Source organism: Pseudorca crassidens, chromosome 17, assembly GCF_039906515.1.
Source record: "Pseudorca crassidens isolate mPseCra1 chromosome 17, mPseCra1.hap1, whole genome shotgun sequence".
NCBI lineage: Eukaryota > Metazoa > Chordata > Mammalia > Artiodactyla > Delphinidae > Pseudorca > Pseudorca crassidens.
Window position 1 is genome coordinate 16,172,335 of NC_090312.1, and position 22,203 is coordinate 16,194,537.

The 22,203-nt window shown below is 38.6% G+C and overlaps 1 protein-coding gene across 2 annotated transcripts in view; it reads right to left on the minus strand.

The window, feature by feature from the left end:
• Positions 1-16,151: 16,151 nt before the first annotated feature.
• The window catches only part of FAM91A1 (family with sequence similarity 91 member A1), a 42,873-nt gene continuing 36,821 nt past the window's right edge, over positions 16,152-22,203 (minus strand). For both annotated transcript variants that reach the window (XM_067711324.1, XM_067711325.1), the window contains 2 exons: positions 21,123-21,192; positions 16,152-19,091 (listed from right to left, as the gene is read on the minus strand). In XM_067711324.1, the coding sequence (XP_067567425.1) occupies positions 18,906-19,091; positions 21,123-21,192 (256 nt within the window). In that variant the 3' untranslated portion in view covers positions 16,152-18,905. The remainder of the gene's footprint in view (positions 19,092-21,122; positions 21,193-22,203) is intronic.

Consider the following 22,203-nt stretch of genomic DNA (forward strand, 5'->3'; position numbering starts at 1 on the left):
CTTTGGACTTAACTACCTGCGAGATGATGGCAGGACATCCTGATGAAGATGCCCAACCAACATCTGGATATATAGATACAGGTGATGGTTAAAGCCATGGGTGTGTACAGGAAACAAGGGAGATCCTATATAGGCAATTATTAAGAATTCTAAAAATGTCTGATTCTACTGACAATAAAATAAATTCATTCTTGTAAAAGTGAAGAAGAAACTTGTCCAAACCTTTGCTTTTTCTACTTTCAGACCTTCTCCAACAGCAACTTCCTTCATTGTTTCTTTAAGAAAAATATTCCCCCCTATTACTCTATCTTAGTCACATTGAACTCCATTCAATCCCACCTAGAAGCAATCCCAACTCTGCCATAAATTGGATCTAATTGTAACTGCATCACTCAGGCTCACCTGGCAGGTAACAGCTGGCAACTCTCCCTCCCTGTGTGAAGTGTTGATTAAATCACTTATGAATCTCTCTGTAGGGCTATGCTCTTTATTTCTTCCTATTACACCGCTCTTGAAATGCCTGGCAACTCTCTGATGACTTCCTGCCTCGTGGAACCATTAGCTCAGAATTTGTTTTGCAGCTCTGGTGAAAGATAGAGAAAAATGATTACCTCTATATCCTGCAATTAAGCAGACAATGACTCCTACGGGAGTATAAAAATGAAGATGAACATGAAGTCAACAGACTTTTACTTATTTATTGCACAAACATGCCAACAAGTCTGCAGGGCGGTGTGCTTGGGGAAAGAAGTAGTGGGCTGACTTGGGGCCACCTCACAAAATGTTTGCAGGCAGCACAGATCATTTTTCTGGGAATGGAAAACATCTTGTACTTAGAATGTGTTTTCATTATATAAAGAAATGAACATCAGTTATGATAAATAAAATCACTGGGAGACAAATTCTAGAAAGGGCTCTGGTGAACAGCTATCTCCGCTAGCAACTGGCCTGCTTTGACTCATTGCCCTGGAATAGATGCTAAGTACATTTTTATTTATCATTACTCTCTTTCTTGTATCCCTTCCTCAAAGCCCAAATCACTAATTGGCTCTTCTTACCACACTTGGGATTCTTCCGTGTCAGGATTTTAATAAGGCAGCAAGTTCACCAAATCCCATTAATTAATCTAAGTAGCATATTTTCCTTTTTAAAAATTCCTATTAAGTCACCCACCCATGTATTTTCCCCCTGGCCTGGCACTTTATCCCTTTCCAATAAACAAAGAGAGAGAGACGGGGGAGGGGGAAGAGGGAGGGACGGAATTCACACATATAAGGGGGAGTGAATGAAGCCAGACACACATAAAAAGTACACGTTATATGATTCTGTTATATAAAGTATGAAATGGACGTAAAAGAATCTATGCTGTTAGAATCATGGTTTACTCTGCGGGGAGTCGTGACAAGCAGGGAGCAGAAAGGGCTGCGTGGGTACCAGCGATGTCCCATGTATTAAATCAGGATGCTGGTTATGAGGATCGGTCCAGTTGGCAGAAATTCATTAATCTGCACACTTATGATATGTGAGCTTTTTAATAAATACATTATACTGCATTAAAACTATTTTTTAAAAAAGGAAAATACTGGCCATCTTCACAAAAACAACCACACGCAAATATTGTGAGAAATATTAACACCCAACATTTAAGGAGCATTGCCCTTGTACCAGTGCTGTTCTGAGCACTCTGCTGGTAAATTAATTCATTTTTACCCTCAAAAAACTACTCTACAAGGCAAATACTAAGCTTACTCCCATTTTACAGATGAAGAAACGGAAGCTTAGATGAATAATTAGCGCAGTGTCACACAAACAGAACACAATGTACTATGGATTTGAACCCAGGTTATCTGACTCCAGAGCCCGTGCTCTTAACTGCTGCATCTTGTGTTGGAGAAGTGAGGACCCTGGGGCCAGTGTCCTGTCCCAGGTCATCTCAGACAAGCATCTTTCCGCCTGGGCTTTAACTCCCCTGTAAAATGAACAGTTTGAGCTAGCTGTTCTCTCGTGGGACTGCACTGCACAATCCAGGACCTTTACCATTCCCGGCCCCTGCCCACTGCCTGCCCAGTAGTGAGCCAGTGATTGTCACAATTAAGACAGCACCACACTTTTCCATCTGCGTGGTCCCTAAGAGAACAGTACTGCCCTGATTGAAAACCATTGTGCTACATGACAATTGTAACAAAATACCAGTCTGAGGGGGGATGTGGATTATGGGGGAAGCTATGCGTGGGATGGGAGGGGGGCAGGGGGTATATGGGGCTCCTCTGTACCAGCTACTAAATTTTGCTGTGATCTTAAAACCACTAATAAATTCTATTTACAAAACAAAACAAAAACTATGACTACAAGCAAAAATGTGGATCATTTCTAACAAACATATTGATGAGCAAAAGAAACCAAATACAAGAGTACAAACTGCATGATTCCATGTATGTGAAGTTCAAAGATACAAAAAGGCAAAGTAATAGAGGTCAGAATACTAGTTACCTCTGGAGGGGGGCAGTAGTTCAGAAAGAGTGCAAGAGAGTTTCCTGGGGTTTGGCGAATGTTTATTTTAGATCACACACACACACTGTATTTGAGTCTTCTGATTTCATAAAGAGGGCAGAGAGAGGGAAGGGTTGAGGGGCTCTTCCATAAATACAGTCCAGCTGGAGCAATGATTTAGGGGTAAGAGAATCTATACTGAGTGACTAGCCAGGATTCTTTTAGTCTATCTTCCGTAACGTCTCATCAGAAGCACATTTTATATCGATTCTAGGAAAACAATTTATTTTGTCATTTTTTCTTAACCTTTGAAATGGACTGAGTGATCTCAACTGGGGTCAGTTAATTTAGAGGGGGCTACGTCGGAGGGAATATAATCACGTGCCCAGGTTTCAGGTTAACTCAAACGCCAAAGATGGGCTTTTGGAGAGTCCCAGAGGTTTTCCTGTTTTTATTCAAACTGGCGATGCTGGTGAGGGGCCAGCAAGCTGCTGGAGGATCTGTTTGAGTTGTGACCGATTCATGCCCCTGCAGGACACACAAGGTCTGGAAATTTGATTACTGCTCAATCTCTAAAGAGGAATGATGTGTGATTGAAAAGCTAAAACCCTTCTTTATGATTTTTTTTTTTTTTTGTGAAAAGGAATAGTTAGGTAGTTGACGCTGCTGCTGCAGAGGTGATATTAACAGAATGTTGAGCTGTGTATGTTTGGTAGGACTTACTGAAAGTGACAATGTTCTGTTCACTTTCTAGGCATCAGAAGCTCTCACTTTACCTTGTGTAATCCTTGCGTCAGTCTGTGAGGTTAAGTCTTATTATTCCCATTTTCTTGATAAGGAAAAGTGAAGCTCAGAATGATTAAGCAACCTGTCCAAGGTCACTTAGCCAGTATCTTCAAAACTGATGTCCCAGCCTCTGTCTTTAGTTAAGTACGGTTCTGACCAGTGTCCTTACGAGAGACACACAGAGGTGAAGGCCACGCGAAGATGGAGGCACAGACTGGAGTGATGTAGCTACGAGCCAAGGAACTGCTTGGAGCCACCCGAAACGGTGAAAGGCAAGGAAGGATTCTCCCCTAGAACCTCTGGAGGGACCACGGCCCTGCCGAGACCTTGATTTACAACTTCTGGTTTCCAGGACGATAAGAAAATAAATTTTTGTTATTTAAAAAAAATGTATATATATGGTTCCAAGGACCATTACCTCTAGGCTGCAGGTGGGCACTATTCGCCACTGTGATTGTCATCCACAGTGTGAAAACTAGAGATGAGTGATGGCTGGACTGAAAAGCCGTAACAAGATGGAAGGAAATGCTCAGCATGGGGACATATTTGTGAGTGATCCCCATAGTCTGAAGAACTCAGTGAGTTGATGAGCTTCATTAAGTGCGATGAACAGTGAGACACCCCAGGGTCTAAGTAATTCCATGGAATGGGAAAGTTTACTTATTTTTTATAAGTCCTTAAATTATGGCAGCCTTTTTTTTTTTTTTTAAAGATGATGTTGGGGGTAGGAGTTTAGTAATTTATTTATTTATTTTGGCTGTGTTGGGTCTTCGTTTCTGTGCGAGGGCTTTCTCTAGTTGCAGCGAGCGGGGGCCACTCTTCATTGCGGTGCGCGGGCCTCTCACTGTCGCGGCCTCTCTTGTTGCGGAGCACAGGCTCCAGACGCGCAGGCTCAGTAGTTGTGGCTCACGGGCCTAGTTGCTCCGCGGCATGTGGGATCCTCCCAGACCAGGGCTCGAATCCGTGTCCCCTGCATCGGCAGGCAGATTCTCAACCACTGCGCCACCAGGGAAGCCCAATGCCAGCCCTTTTTAAAATGAGAAGACTATTCATCTCCTCTCACAGTAAGGAGTAAAGGAATATTCCTAAGAATAAAAGCACAAACTGGGCAAGAAAGGAGGAAATTTACTAGGCATCTTCAAGCAGACCTTTCTGTTTACACTATTTCTTTCAATCTTTAATGCATCACGGTGAGGGAAGAGGTACATCCCTACTTTACAGGCAAGGAAGTCAAAGTTCAGAGAAGTGGTAGAATTTGTCCAAAGTCAAACTATAAGGAAATGGTTGAACTGGTATAACAGAGAGAAGTCGGACAGCCCTGTGGGCAAATTTAACCCCAGTAATTCCTTGTTTGGAGACATTGGGTAACTTATCTCACCTATTTGAGCTTCAGTTTTCTGGTCTAATGAATAATTTATCATTTAGGGTGCTCTGGGTTACATGTAATAGAAAACTCAAATCAAAATGCCTTAAACAATAGGATTTTTTTTTTTTTTGGTTGCACCATGCAGCTTGCGGGATCTCAGTTCCCCAACCACCAGGGATTGAACCCGGGCCACTGAAAGTGCCGAATCCTAACCACTAGACCACTGGGGAACTCCCAATAAGGAAATTTTATCTCATCAAGTAAGAAGTTCCAAGGTCAGGTATCTTCAGGCTTAACTAATTCAGTGGATCAGTGACATCATTAGAGATCCAGGTTCTTCCCAATTCTCCGCTCTGCCGTCTTCAAAAAGTTACCTTTGTCCCACAGTCTAGCTGCCCTCATGGTCTCAAGATGGCTGCCACGGTTGCAGGTGTCACATTTAGACAGGACAAAATCCAGAGGAATGAGAGAGGCCAGCTCTTCTTATGTGTTTTATTCAACTAGCAAAGAAGCCTTTCCCAGAATCTCTACACCAGTAGGTTTGTTCTCAAATCACACTGTCAAGAATTGAACCATATACCATGTTTAAACCAGTCTCTGTGGAGGAGAATGGAACTACTACGGTTCACTTAGCCCAATCAGGATTGAGTTCCGAAGTAAATCCACCTAAGAAAGGGTAGATTCCCAAACAAAATCAGGTCATTCACTGCCCGCAAAGAAAAAGTTTATTGGATAGGATAACATGACGTCTGAGTTTCAGATAAATGGAATGTGTACTTTTACAAGAAAAAACTGTTATCTATTTAAAAGCAAACCTAACTGGACACCTTGTATTTTTATTTGCTCAATCTGGCAAACCTACTTCTAGAATTTGCCAAGAAGAATAGGAGGAGAGAAATGTGTGGGGAGTAAAATTTCGTCTTCTGGTAGAAACGGCCCTGGGTCCTGGTTTAAATTTGGTGAAAAGAATGAACAGGGCTTTTATAAAAATACAAACAAAAATGTGAAAGGAGAACTAAGGCACAACTGGTGCCTTTTATAGACTCTTATCGCTGCACTTTCTTCATTCTGATCAGGTCGTTTTCTGGCACAGAGCTCCTAAGATCCTTGGAATTTTCTAACCGATGAGAGTGATAAAGGTCTTTTGTTATGTTAATGAGGTAATTTTTGGGAAAGCCTCTAGGTCACCTAAGGATGGGGGCTGGTGGCCAGGGGAGGCATTCATGTGATTAGAGAACTTTCAGTCTCCTCACACTGCCGGCCCCCCACCTCCTGGGAGGGAAGAGGGGCTGGAGATTGCATTTAACCACCAATGACCAAAGATTTAATCAATCATGCTTGCGTCATGAAAACTCCATTCAAAAAAAAAAACCCAAAAGGACAGGTTTCCAGTGGGTGAACACATGGAGATTCAGGAACAGTGGTGCAAACCGAAACAAGACTTGTCTCACCTGAACCAAAATTCCTAAACATAAATTTCACTGCCTCAGAGAGCCTGGCGTCCTTGGATCACGTGTCTTGTGAGGCAGTTCCTAGGCTTCTGTATGTTTTAGATTTGAAAAAATTGTCAAAATCATCACCAGGACAACCAGAGTCTGTACTGGTATTGCTGCTTTGTTTTCATTATGAGTCTTAGAAAAACACTAAATGCCTAACTTTTTCACTGGCTGTTTTATATTCGTCCAGTCAGCCCCTTCTATGGTTGAACCACAAGCATCAGATTTTTTTATTTTCTTTCTTGCAGCTGCTATGACAGAAGCCAGACAAATACAAAATCAGCATGTTTTGAGTACTGCAGATGAATGACAACTGGCAATATGTTTACACTTAGAAACTGTCCAAAACACTTTCATATAAATTTGTTGAAAACGTCTGCAGGATAAGGCAGCAATTATAAATCTCTCTCTTGAAGACCAGAGGTTTTATTAAGCACAAAAAACAAATGACTTAACTCTAAACAGAAAAAAAAAAAAAAGTAAAAAAAGAAAACTAGTTCATTATTGTTACCTTGTTACCAAATGCCCAGTTTCATTGTTTAGATGCAACTGAAGTGATTGACAATGGGTAGAATATAGTCACGACTGTTCTTACACTAGCCTTGTTTTACGAGTTTTCTTATCTGAATTAATCTCCACAGACCTAGATTATCCATTAAGCATAGAAGTTTACATTTCAGAGGGATAAGAGATAGACTCTGAAAAAAAAAACCAATTGGACAAGAGAATCTTTATCTCTTTATAGAAAATGTCAGGAAACATAAAGGAGAAAATGATTTAAAAAAAAAAGGCCATGGTTGAGTTTAATTACAAGAACTTTGTCTCAAGCTGATTAATTTATAAGGTACGTTCTTTGTGCAGCCCCCCTGGGTCCCTTCAGTGATCTCGAAAGTCCAGAGAAAGAACATAAAACATAGAACCTCAAGAAACAAAATACTTATAGATCCAAGTGATTTACTTCGTTTTCCCTGTAACTAAATGCGATTCCCTTCTCTAAGAGACTCATACTTCTGATTTCATATATTCCCTTTTCAGAAACAGGGCTTATCATCTTTTTTGCTTTCACAACACTCTACGGTGTTCAAATCAACTCAACACATATATTTTGACCACCAATCATGAGTGAGACCCTCAGTGAGACTACACAATGTTAGAATGAGTAAGATCACGCTTACCTTCCAAGAGCTCAAAGAACAATCTGCTCACACTATACATAAAATAGATAACTAATAAGAACCTACTGTATAGCACAGGAACTCTACTCCATACTCTGTAATGACCCATATGGGGAAAGAATCTAAAAAAAGAGTTGATACATGTATTCACTTTGCTGTACAGCAGAAACTAACACAACATTGTAAATCAATGCTTGATGGATAATCTAGGTCTGTGCAGAATAATTCAGATATTACAAATCGTAAAATGAGGCTAGTGTAAGAGAACAAGCGTGACTATACACATTGTCAATCACTTCAGTTGCATCTAAACAATGAAACCAGGCATTTGGTAACAAGGTAACAAATAAAAATTAAAAAAAAAAAAAAGAAACTGCCTTGGAGCACTGCTAAGTGACCCAAAACTGGCCGAAGGTGGAGAGGTTGAAATTCAGGAGAAGGGAAAGCCCTGGATGAATTTTCATGGCTTTTTAATTGAAGACATGCCCCAATTAAGTTCTACAAAGCACAGCTACCATTTTAAAAACCCACATATTTACTGGAGAATCAGAGGATAGGATTCAGTTCAACAACAGCTGCTGAAAAGGGAGGGAAGAATTCCCCAGAAGAAGAGAACCAGAGAGGGAATGCTCTAAAATCCGTGCCTGAATGCTGCCCGAGTCGCTGGTTGACCTCTGAACAATGTACGTTCCCCCTCATTTTGAAGCTTTTCATTGGCTCTTCCTTTGCCTAACATGTTCCTCCCACCCCCGCCCCGCCTCCATCTCTCTCCGCTAGCTCATTTCTCACACTTGAGTAATTCATGTCCGCATTCCCTTTCAAAAGGAAAAAGTCTTTCAGACTCTTACTGTTCATGAAAACGATTTTTTAGTATAATGTTACTTAAATATGTGGGCAGCGAATTCTTATGCCTCTAAATCTCATAGAGTTTTATAGTCAACGTGTATACAAATAATCTATAAAATTCAAATCAACAGTATGACAAATGATGCTGTTGTGTAGAAAACTGACCACGTTCACCCTGTGACTATGGCCCTGCCTGCTCTGGCCCAGTCTTTGAGTTTTGCATAAGATGACTCACTTCTCACCATTCCTGTCTATTCAAACTCCTACAAGACCTTCAGCCACAGAATGGACCCTGAGACGGTCTGGCCTCTTCCTGTAGCAGATATCATGTTGCCCAGCTTCACCTCTTACTTTCTGTACGTAGCACTCCTGAACTTAGGTGTGCCTCCTGCAAAATAGAGATAATCATGGTACTGTTGATTCTGTATGATCATCACGAGGATGAAATAATGCCTGCAGAGCCGCCGGCACATGTCTTATACATAGTAAGTGCTCAGCTCATGTTTTCTACTCGTTGTTTGGTGCCCACCCCATAGCACTTCTGCTGTCAGATTTTTGAAATGTAACTTAGCCACAGCCATGTCCAAGAGCTGGAAATGCTCTACCAGAGGCTGATGTCTAGGTATGAAATAGGTAATGGGTTGGACTATTTCCTTGAATAGTGAATAATAAGTTTAATTTATATTAAATTAAACTATATTAACATAATTAATTACAAGTATAATTTTAAATTATATATGTATATCTAAAATTAGATTATAGTAATTAAATAATGACAGACCTAAGTTAAAATAAGTTTTAATTTTTTTAATTTTAAGAGTTTATGTGCTATAATTCTTTATTTCCTAATTTGTACTTTAAAAAAATACTTTCACTGCAAATAATAATCTAATTCAGAATGACTTAAATGGGGGTAATTTTTGTCACGTAACACAGAATCCAGAAGTTGCTGACATTGGTTCAGCTGCTTAAGGATAATACCAGTGATCCTGGCTCTATTTTCTGCACTACCATCCTTACTTGTTGGTTTTTGTTGTATGCTTGACACTCACGGTCATAAGAAGGCTGCTGCACCTCCAGACATTACATCCAAGTTCCAGATAGGAAGAAGGGGAGGGACAAAAATCTTCTCACTCACAAGGCTTTGCTTGTCCTTCGGGAGGGGTGCCCTCCCCAGCAGACCTTCCCTAATATTTCATCAGCCAGAATTGGATCACATGGCCACTCTTAGACCAATTAAAGGACAGAGGTGACATGATCAAACCAATTTAGATCAGTCACGATCGACTCCCTTGGGTTGGAGTAGGGGCTAACTCACGCCGAGATCCCTTCCCCAAGTGCCTCCATGAACACACTGGCAAAGAAGGGGGACCACCAGAAGGGTAGACCATGGGTTGTGGACAGGGTCTGCTACTCCAAGCATGACTTGGTTTAATCCAGGGCAGACCAAGAAGACAGCCAACTTGTAGACATAGCCCAGGACACTCCCTCTCATGAAGCTCCCAACCAGGGGGCCCTGTGCAAGCGCCAAGTGAAAATCACAGCACACTTTTCCCCAGACAAACCCAGTGTCACAAGCCCCGGTGATATTCCCTTGGCCGACCCTAAGGCCACCTGCAGCCTCAGCTCCTGTGAACTCTGCTGCCTTCCCACCCCAAGTACCGATGTCTCTCTCCCTAAATGTATCCTCAGCCCCAGAAGTATGCTCAGCCCACTGTCAGGGCAGGTCAAAATGTTACCTGAAAACTGGGTTCGCCTCTTGGTGGGTGTCAAGCCAAAGGACACAACCAAGCCAAAGAGCAACAGAAGAAAGGACTTATCATTTGCAGCAAGTAAGGAAAACACTGAGAATCTTTCTCAAAGCAGTGTCTCCTAGAGTAGCAAAATTGGGAACGTTTTAAGCTAAAGGTACGAGCATATTCATGAATGGGCTTGGGCAATGGACAGAGTCCAAGCTGTAGTTGATTGAAGTCAGGAGGGTTAGAAAAGGTCAACATGATCCCTTAGGTTCCAGTTCTGGTGGTTGAGGCTTCAGGCTAATCTTTACTATTGAAACAGAACTGGGAGTCTTCACTGGGAGTCTTCACCACCGTTACATTATCTTTGCTATTGTTACTTCTCTTGCCTGATAAGTTTGCCCTTTTGTTCTCTTAAGATCATTATTACTGACACCTGTTCAAGGATAAGCATTGTGGCCAGGCTTAGATCACAAAATGGCTTAGGCCAAAAATGGCTTCTCTTATGTCAAGCAAGCCATGCCTGTTTCTCCTTCTCTGGGGACCCCCTACCTTATCTGCTCACATTTTTGCAGATGCAGTTAAGGTAAAATAGGAGATCTGGGGCCTGACCTAAGCACAGGAAGCTTTCAATCCGGTCTGGAGGTCAGACAGGGAAGTCAGAGAGTCACAGGGTTAGAAGGATTCAACACAGGAAAGATTCCCCAGGGCTTTAGAGCTAGAAGGGGACTGTGTCTGGGAAAGCAGGCAGGCTTTAGGAGCTGCAAGTAGCTCCAGACGGCAGGCAGATGGTCAAGGAAACAGGGAGGGCAAGGATCTGAACCCTGCCATAACTGTGTGAGCTTAGCGGAGGCCCGGAGCCCCAGAGGAGGACTCCTGCCACCCTGACTCTGCACCTGGGACTCTTGAGCAGAGAACCCAGCCACGCCATGCTAGGACTGCAGACCCCCAGAGGGGGGATAAATAAATGGATGTTGTTTTAAGCCACTACTTTTTTGGTAATTAATACATAGCAATAGAAATCAAATACATCTGAAACATTTTCTTAAATGAATTTAAAAAACGATGGAATAAGTGTTCATCTTTGAGGCTCAGTAACACCCCTGCCACCACCAGGCTGACTGTTGTCTCTAAGCCCCAGATCCACCCTTCTGTTCTCACTCTGTAATGCCGGGGCTGAGTCAGACGCTCCTGCAGTGAGATACCTTCTCTGGAAATTTATTCATAATCAACCTGTAGGAGTAAGTCCTCCAGTTTTCCGAGTAGTTTTCCAAACGAACTCAACCCACAGTTAACAGGACTGGGGGTGATGGGTGAAGAGGTGCTTACTCTGTGCTGTCCTCATGCAAGTTAATTCCCTCAGAGAAAAGAGGATTCAAAAGTGAAATACTGCCACCCACCGGAAGAGAAAAGGCTGCAAACAAATATTAACAGAAGCTACTGAAACAACTCAGGTCCTCAGCAGTCCGGACTCTTGAGCTTTCAACACAACTTCTGCGCTTTGCCTGGGTCCTAATGCCAACACTCCAGAGACCTGGACGGTGATTTTTTAAACACCAGCAATAAAAACACTAAGAGATGAAGCTAAAAGTTTAATCCGGCAGCTGTGCCCTTTTGGCATTCTGGATTTTCAATGGTGTTCAAAAGACAGAGAGCAGGAATGGCCTAAAGGTCGGTTTTGACTTGACTGTCCTGTCTGGGATTCAGCAGATGCCTGCTTGGAAAATGAAAGCCATTCATACTTTTTTCTCATGAGCAAAACATACAAAATCAACAAACCATTTCAAAGCAGACTGCCACCATTATCTATCCAACACAATTTACTCCAGCTCCCTTTACCCCAGTCTCATCACATCTTGAAGTTCCTTGGACATGCCAGGCATGCTTCTACCTGTGAGCCTTTGCATACTGTTTCCTCTCCCTGGAACACTCTTCCCCAGATGTCTACATGGCCCACATTCTCTTCAAGTCTTTGCTTAAATGTCACCGTCTCATTGAGGTCTTCTCTGGCCAGCTACTGATAAAGTGTAATTCCAATTCCTAGTGTTTCCCATCCTTCTCACCATTTTTTTCCCCATAGCAATTATCACCTTCTAACCTGCTATACAATTTACTTACTTTGCTTACTGTCTCCACTAACTACAATGTAAACTCCATGAAGACCAGAATTTGTCTTATTCACTGATCCGCCCCTTTACTAAAACAGTATCAGTAGACATGATAGTAAATGTACAATTAGTACTGAATGTACAGATGAAAGAATATTATTCACACTCTGAACAATATGAGCTTAGAGTGCCTTAACTCTATGTAATCTTCTCCTGACTCACATGACTTTATTTTTTAGGATTTTAGCCCTATTTCTTTACTTTCCCAAATTAAATATCATATTATTTTCATTCAGAAAAGAAGTTTAAGATTAATCAACATCTTTGCTCAGCATTCCTTCTCATATAACAGACATGCCTTGTGGAAAAACTTATTTGAATTTTTTTTTGAGGTTAGTCTAATGATAAACTTGGTTTTTTATATTTGAAAATGTCTTTTTCACATTTGTTCCTGAAAGATAGTTTTGCCAGATTCACAATTGTTAGGTCAACAGTCATTTTCTCCAAGTACTTTGATGATGTAATTGAATTGTTTTCTGAGTTCACTACTGATGAACATTATTGATATATATACTATGCACTGGATTCCTGTATCTCTGGATTCCCATCTTTCATCTGTTCTGGATCATTCTTAGCCACTTTCTCTTTGGGGTTTATCTCACTTCATCTTTTTATCTTCCTATTCTAATCCCACTAAATAAAAGAACAGTAAGAGTACACTATGAAAAATAAATGCCCATAAACTCAGTAATCTAGAGGAGACAGACCAATTCCTCGAAAGACACAAACTACCAAAACTCACTCAAGAAGAAATAGCTAATAGGAATAGAGCTATTACAGAAATTTAATTTGTAGTTCAAAACCTTTCAAAAAAGAAAAAAAAAAGAAACCTGCAAAAGAGTGACCAACAAAAATCAAAGAAGTTATAAATAAATGGAGAGATATTTGTTAGGATATCAATCCTCCTCCATTTGATCTATAGATTCAATATAATTTTGATTAAAATCTTTGCAGGCTTGTGTGTAGATGCTGAAAAGCTGTTTCTAAAATTTATATGGAAAGGCAAAGGAACTAGAAGAGCCAAAATCAATTCTAAAAACAACAAAGTTGGATGACTAACAGGATCCAATTTCAGCATGGTATTAAAAGGACAGACACATTGATCAATGAAACAGAACTGAGAGCCCAGAAATAGATGCACACAAAAAAATGCCAATTGATTTTTTCAAACCACTTTACTGAAGTATAATTTACATATGATAAAATTTACTTGATTTAAGCGTACAATGCAATTTTTTTGGGTAAACTTAAGAGTTGCACACCATCAATCACCGCAATCCAATTTTCCATTTCCAGCACTCCAAGAAGATGCCTTATACCCATTTGCAGTCATCACCCCCCCATTTCCACCCCAGGCAACTACTGATCTACTTTGTCTCTATAGGATCATCAACTGATTTTTGACAAAGGTGTCATGGCAATTCAGTGAAGAAAATATAAACATGTATCTCATACCGCATATTAAAATACCACATATTAAAATTAGCTCAAATGGGTCAAAGACCTAAACATAAAACTATAAAACTTTCAGAAGAAAATGAAAACTCTGCACCTTGGGTTTGGTGATGAGTTTTTTGATAACAGCATCAAAAGCACAATCCGTTAAAAAAAAAAAACCCAAACCAAGAAACCAGACATTGTCAAAATTAAAAACTTTTGTTCTTTACTTTAAAAGACGTTAAGAGAATGAAAAGACACGCTAGACTGGGAAAAAATATCTGCAAAACACGTATCTGATAAAAGACGTGTACTCAAATACTTACTGAACTCTTAAAACTCAGTTAACACCTAGTTTTTAAAATATGAGCAACAAATCCAAACAGATACCTCACCAAAGAAGATATATGAATGGCAAATAAGCGCATGAAAAGATGCCCAACATCATTTTTCACTGGGAAAATTAGTTATTTCAACTACAATGAGATACCATTGCAGTGGGAACCCTCATTCACTGCTGGTGGGAATGCAAAATGGCACAGTCACTCACTTTGGAAGACAGTTTGGCAGTTTTTATAAAGTTAAATACACACTTACCAATGACTCAGCAATCCCACTCGTCGGTATTTACCCAAGCAAAATGAATTGTTTGTATTAAAACCTGAACATGAATGTTAAATGATAAACAAATCTTAATACATCCATACAATGAAATACTCAGCAATAGAAAAAACAGAACTATTGATTCACACAACGTGTATGAATTTAAAATGCATTTTGCTATGCAAAAGAGGCTAGACGCAAAGGCTACAAATTGTACAATTCCACCATGTGTATGACATTCTGGGAAAAGCAAAATTATAGGAATGGAACAGATAAGTGGTTGTGAGGGGTGAGGTGAGGGGTTGAGTACAAAGGGGAATTTTTAGGGTGATCGAACCGTTCTGTATAGTACTGAGACAGTGGACACATGACTGCGTTTGTCAAAGACGACGCAGAGTAAATTTTCCTAGTGAAAAATCAGCATGGATGTTGAGAGATCCCAGATGGAATTCAGAGTGTGACAAATAAATCTGTTTTACAAATGTATGACATAACTTCAATGAAGGGAGTGGGGAATAAAATGAGCTGAACTAAGTTACTTTGGAAAATGAGTGAATACTATAAGGCTAAAGACAAAACAAAGTACTTAAACACTATACCCTAGTTGGTCAATTTGTTTCTCACAGGGGTACAACGTTAACTATTCTGAAACCACTTTATAAGTATTCTAGGGTTGAACAAATAAGCAAATAAATTGTAGATAAAAAGAGCCAGGTTTCTCACCCTCAGAGAAAGAAGTTATGAACAAGCAAAGAGGCATAACTAGAATGAACCTTGTAGTGCTAGATGAGAATCAGTTTAATATACATACAGATAGATGGATCTAAAAATAATTATAGAGATGTGTACCTATATATTTGTTAGTATACATATTTATATCTCTTAGGTCATTTCACTGGGAAGTTGTAGATGCAGTGGCAGCAAGCACACCTAAACCACAATCTTGGTTACTAAGTACCATTCTGCAATGAAAGGAACCAGGGTTCCTTGGAGAAATAGGCTAATTCTAGGGCTGGCATCCAGATAATACCTGCAGTGCTATAAAGTAAGACTATGGTCAAAAAAAAAAAAAAAAAAAAAAAAAAAGACGAGGGTACACCAGAAGGATTTAGGAGCCAACTTCAAAGAGTTCCCAATAGGCAAAGCTAAAACAATTTGCACAACAAAATAAATAACAACTCTACTGGATTTTAACCCAAAGTATAAAATAAATAGCCATGATTGCATACTAATATAAATAAATGATCAAATAAATAGGGGAAAGGAACAAATCTTTAAGAAAATTGGTAGAGAATATATATAGATATTACTCCTTCCCTTTGAGTGTGGACTAGACTTAGTAATTCACTTCAAAAAAAAAAAAAGAGTATGGAAAGTGGGAAAAATGGTACTTTACAGTGGAAAAACCTAGCAGACACCACCTTAACCAATGAAGGAACATCACCAATAATGCCTATTAACATTATGTACCCCATGATATAATACAGTGTGGAAGGGCACAGGACCGCTGTGCTATATCCTTCCTGATAAAGCACAACCTCAAGTTTAATCATGATAAAACACCAGACATACCCACGTTGAGGGACATCCTACCAAATCACCAACTAGTGCTCTTCACAGTGTCATGGTCATGAAAGACTGAGAAACTGTCACAGATCGGTGAAGACCAAGGCGGCAGTGATGAGTAAATAAATGCAACGTGGAATCCTGGACGGGGTCCTGGAACAGGAGAACATGAGAGGAAAATGGGTGAAAACCAAATGAAGTCTATAGTTTAGTAAATACTACTGTACCAATGTTAATTTCTGAGTTTTGACAGATGTGCCATAGTTTACATAAGTTGTAAACATTAGTGGAAGCTCATGGAAGGATATAGGGAATATCTCCGGACCACCTTTGCAATTTTTCTGCTAATCTAAAATTATTATAAAATAAAAATATTATTATAAAATAAAAAATACTTTTTTAAAATGTCAGCACTGAAAGCATGCCTGTATTTAAAATTAAGGAAGGGGCTTACAGAAGATTATACACATTTTCACAGCAACTTGACCAACACCACAGTTTATTTGTAAACATATTATATGTGTCAATAATCAAATTGACAACACTTTATACATTTCACTGTATAATATTAACAGCATATCAGAAAAAAATCCACGGTGCTCAGTTACAGTTTTGGTATTTTAAAATCTTTAAATACAAACCGTATTTGAAACACTGAACATAAAAGAGAAACACAAATGGCAAAGAAAACTGGAAACAACTAAAAGAAACCAATATTCCCCCCAAAAAAACAAATAAAGTATCTGATTACACACTTTAAAAGAAAAAAAGGAATCAAGAAAATCAAACGATCATATATTTTTTTAACAACATAAAGTTACATTTCTTTAGACATATGTGATAGGTGAAATTGTACCATACTAAACTCTATGTCCTTTTTTATATTTCTTTTTTTCTCTTGGTTTCTGAAGTTTGCCAATGGTTTAAGCTACTTTAAGGGCAGAAAAGAGGGGAGGCAGCATAAAGCCAAATGAAATTGCTTTAAACATTTGCAGAAAAACTGGATAAAAATTCTTTCACAAATTTTCTTTGGCAAATAATAAATTCTGTATTTATTACCTTTTTGTTGAATAGGATCAACACAAGATTTAAGAGATGCATCTTTACATGAGTTAATGTATGAATGAAACAAAGCCAAATTCACAAAGTAAAGCATAAAAGTGGCTTTCACATTTTGCTAATAACAGCTTTAAAAATGCAGATTCTCCATCCTTACAAGTATGAGAGGTCTTCACCTGGGAATCAGAATCTTTCCTCATTCACATGAGAAACCGGAGTTGACTACATGTTTTTTCAGTACTTTCCCTAAAATTCATGATCATTTATTAGGTTCTATTTCCTCCTCTGTTAGCTCTCAAAGGAAATATAGCAGCAAATCACTCCCATATTTTAAGTTTTAAATTCACCAACAACTGGGTTCACTACCAACAACTACAAACATTCAATGCTTTATTAGTGTACATGTCATGACCGTAGGCTAAGCTTGTTAATAACAGAAATAAATAACTACAGTTAATCTGAACAAAGCAAATGAAAATGAGATTAAAGAGCCCTGATCAAATGAAATACTTACAACTTTCAGTTGAAAAACTGTAAAAGTTACATATATACCTAACAGCACTAGGAATGTACAATATCAATTATTGGAAAAATAAATGAGTGATTCACAGTTATAAGGAATTATTTTAATATTAGTATTTTTCCTTTTATACACAAACATTTATAACATACACTTGGTTTCTACCTCATATTAAGACAAAGTAGAATACTAAACATTACTGCATTTACCCAAACACAGCACTGACTGTGCCACAGGTAACCTGCTCCAAAATATTCAATAGGGAGGCGACAGTACTGAATGCATGGTTATGTTAACAGTTTGAAGAAAGACACATACTTCCAGAAGTATGTTAAATAAACAAATGTCAGTTCTATAAATAACAAAAATTATCAGCAAAAATGTTTAGGTTTAACCTTCCCAAATTTTCTAATGCTTTAAATATTTTAGATATATGTTGTTTGACCAGTTAGTTTGGTTAGTTTTAAACTAGCAAACCATTATCCTATGAGAAGAGCTAAACTAAACTATATAACACTGCACAAACTTCCCAAGGAAGGTAACTTGTAAAATCTAAAAAGTGATTCCAATTATTCTATTCAACATTTGAGATACTAAAAGAATCAATGACTCAAGAAACATTTTGAAATTACTCAATTTTTCTTTATCATTTCCTCTAAAACTAGTCACATAAACTTAAGATCCGGATTGCTTATGTCCTCACAGTAGGTTTACCACTAAAGTGTTCTGATCAGAAGACATAGCCTTAATGCCTCTAATATGTAATTCTAAGCTGAAATCAAAATCCTTGGTTTGAAAACATCAAATCCAATTCCATAACATTCATGGGTAGAGCTACTAAACAAAAAATAAATCAGGGAGAAAACGTGCAGCAGCCACAGCTACAAGAGTGGAAAATAAATTCTATTTTTCCATAAAGACTCTATGAAAATATAAAGCCCAAAATGAGCGACAACTGAAGTCCACATATAAATGTTGTTTAAAAATAGAATGTTTTCCAAAGCTTCTTATGAGATGTCAATGTATAGTCATAGTCTGAGTTAAGACCTTCTAAATCAAGGTTAAGCCATACATAACTATGCTGATTTACATACCTTCAACAATGTTCAACCGATACACATAATTTACAAACATCCACAGCAATTCTTAATGCCCCATCAGATCACCTCTCAATAATGGATGTTTATCATTTTATAGTTTTGCTACTTTAAATACCAAGAAGCCTTTTCAGAGGAAGAGTTCTACCTCTTCCCACGATCCCCTAAAGAGTAGGTAACAAAATATAAAACTAAACAAGATTTATGTTTGATAAACTAACATATAAAATTACCACTGCAATATTCATAGTGACTGCTTATAAACATAACAGTCATCATAAAGCCTATAAAGTATATCCTCAGTTTTATAAAAGAAACGCAGATTGTCTCAAGGTAAAAAATACAGTGCAGACTGCTAAAAAGCTCTTCTTTGCTTTAGGAGGTGCAATAATGAGGAAAACTTCAGAAAACATGAACATGTTCCCCAAACTTTAACTTTAACATCAGTTAAGCATGAACTGCACTGCAGCAGCAGGATGCTTTTTAGTGGCTGGCAATATAAAGCTAATGTTAAGAAAGAAAAATGGCAGAAAGTGTGAGCAACAAATGATGTAACCAAATTATTGCAAATGGAGATTAGCAATAAGAAGTGAGGAAGGTGAACGTCCACTCCACTCTGTTAAGATGCCATCTTTAAATATTAAGTTCTTTGCAGGAAGTGGGACTCCCATGTCAGCACAGGATGACTGTGAAAGCAAACTTGGAAAACTGGCCTCAGTGTGAATATCCAGTGTTGAAGCACCTTCCTAAAAGATCAAGAAACAAGAGAAAAAAAATTCTATTCAACACTTTACCAAACCACTTCATGTAGCTAATGAGAAATAGAGACCTTGATTACCTAAGAAATGTTTATGGAATGGCAAAGCACTATAGGAGATGCAAAGTTGTACCTCACAAACCCAAAATAATCAATGATAGGTATTAACGTGCAGAAATGACTAATACACTCAGATGATGACAAGTGCTTTGAAATAAACAGAAATAACACGCTATGAGAATATGGGATAAGAAAAAGTTAATTCTTAGACAAAAACCCTCACACAACATTAAGCAACAGAACAATCCATCCACTCCCAGGGCTCTCAGATTCACACATTCAGCAGACTTCTCCCCAGAACTCCAGGCTCAAACCTCCACCTATCCAACATCTGTTCTTGGATGTTTCACCATAAATTCCACACTTAGCATGTCCATAAGCAAACTCTCAAATTTTCCCCCACTGGTTCCTCCCCAGCCTCCCCTACTCAAACTAGTCAAGAAATAGGAAAATTATTCTTTATCCTTCCCTTCCTCATCACAGCCTCAATCCTTCCTCACATTTAATCACCATGTTCCATCAGTCTCCCTCCAACGTGCATCCCAAATGAGTTTACTTGACCCACTCACCATAGCCACCACCGTAGTCTAGGCCAGTGGTCTCCAAAGTGGGGTACTCACTCCAAAGTGGGGTGCAGTACCATGAAAATTTTTTAAATCCTGTATCTACTTATTGCATCCGATAAAATTCCTGGTTTTGTGTATCCTTTATAATATACATAATTTATTATATTATTACATGTTTAACAGTATATACATGTAATAAACAAACCTTTATTATGGATACATGCAAATTTTTTTTAAACTAAAAAGGGTGTTCGGCCACCAACACCTCTTACTTGGGCTATTAGAGCAGTCTCCGAACTTACCTTGTTTCTGTGCTTGTCTGTTTTTAATCTATTCTCTAAACAGTAACTAATCTTTTAAAAGAGTCAATTAAAAATAATGTCATTCTCTGTTAAAAGTCTTTAACAGTTTCTCTTTGCACTCAGCATAAAATACATATTCTTTAACATACTCTAGAAGGCTCTCCGTTCTTCTTCAACCTCACCTCCTCCCATCATCCCTCTTTCACGAGGCTTCTGCCACACTGGCCTTCTCGTTTCCTTGCAGGCCGAGTGCCTTCCTGACACAGAACTTTTGCACCTACTAACCTCGGCCTGGAATACTCTTTCCCATCCTTTAGGTTTCAGCTTATGCATCATCTCTATGTATTTAAATTAGGTCTACCTTTGGATTCCATCAGATTTGAAGGAGCCTGGCTCCTTCAAAGCACTTACTGAAATCTGTAATTGCTTCACATATTTCGATGTTTACTCGACTATGGTCTCATACAACACTTAAGCTCCATTAGTGTCTTAGACATCATTGTTTCCCCAGCACCTGGTAAAGGGTCTGGCATAGAGTCGACTCAATCATTTATTGAAAGAATGAATGAAACCAAACTCCAAAATACTGATTTCATAATGTTAGAACAGATATACCAAACAAAAATATTCCATTCTAAAAGTTTACCTACAAATCAAGTCTAGAGTATCCTTTCTTTCCTTGGGGGGAAGATAAAAGGTCTAGAGCACTGGCATTCACTACCATAACAGACAACCCCCTCTCAGCAATGGAGAATCACTGCAGTTATTAATGGAAGTGTACTGACCCAAGAACCAGCACCTAGCACGGTGCATGGCCCATGGTAGATGCTTAACACATTTCCGTTTAATGAAGCACCAGCAAAGAACAAACAGTCCAAGCTTCCTAAACACCTGGCCACTGAAATCATGTATAAGTCAGTTAACTTCCTGAATTTCAGCATCTTTGTTTATAAATTAAAATGCATAAATAAGCATGAAATAATGCTTATTTCATGTCTTACTGCTGTGGAGACTCAGAACAAACCTGGAAGTGTTTTGCATACTATAAAAGCCCTATGCAAATACCATTTGGATTTTTTTGGTTTTTGTTACCTGGAATGAGTGAACAAAGTTAAGGACTTGTAGAGACAGTTTTCTACTGGAATGTAAGAGGTTCTGAAGGCTGAAAAAAAGGGGAAAAGTTTAAAACAAATATGACAAAAACTAATATCTCACAAGAGTTTAATTTTAACAATTTAAACACATTTATATATGTATATACATCTTGGTTAATTACATACAAATTTTTAAAAAACAATTTCAATGGTTCCCGTCAATGAAATTTCTGCTTCTTTTAATAATACAGAGTAACAGTGCATAAAAAGACCATTTCGAAATAAAACATCATGCATAACCAAAATTGGAAAATTATTGTTAAAAGTTTAAGCTACTACCAAATACAAATGTTAAATACAAGAAAACTTCTAAAATAAAAATTTAGGTACAGGGCTTCCCTGGTGGCGCAGTGGTTGAGAGTCTGCCTGCCGATGCAGGGGACACGGGTTCATGCCCCGGTCTGGGAAGATCCCACATGCCGTGGAGCAGCTAGGCCCATGAGCCATGGCCGCTGAGCCTGCGCGTCCAGAGCCTGTGCTCCGCAACGAGAGAGGCCACAACAGTGAGAGGCCCGCGTACCGCCAAAAAAGAAAAAAAAAAAATTTCGGTACACATTTTTCAAATATGTAAAAATTGCTAACAATTATAGTGGCAATCATTAAAACTATATAGTATTTCTTTTTTTATTCATGTATGTTATTTTATTTTCAGGATAGCTATTAAAATTGTCAGTTAAGTACTTTTAATTTTCTGATATAAGCTACATTGAGCCAATTAAATTAATTATTATCCAACTTTGTTTTCCTAAATAAAGATGTCAAGATCTGTGGATATCATCTCTCCAAGCCACCCACCATGACAATCAGATTCAATGATATTCTTTTTGGCTAAACCAGACGGTCTCAGAACCTTTACAACGCTGACTCTTAGCAGCCATTCCCAATGGATCAGAGTTGGCATATGAGATAAAACCTACATATCATTTCTGATAATATGTGCTCATTTTAGCAAATGTGGAAACTGAAGAAAATTTAGAAAGTCAGCCATAATTCCATTATAGGAGATAATCACTATTAAC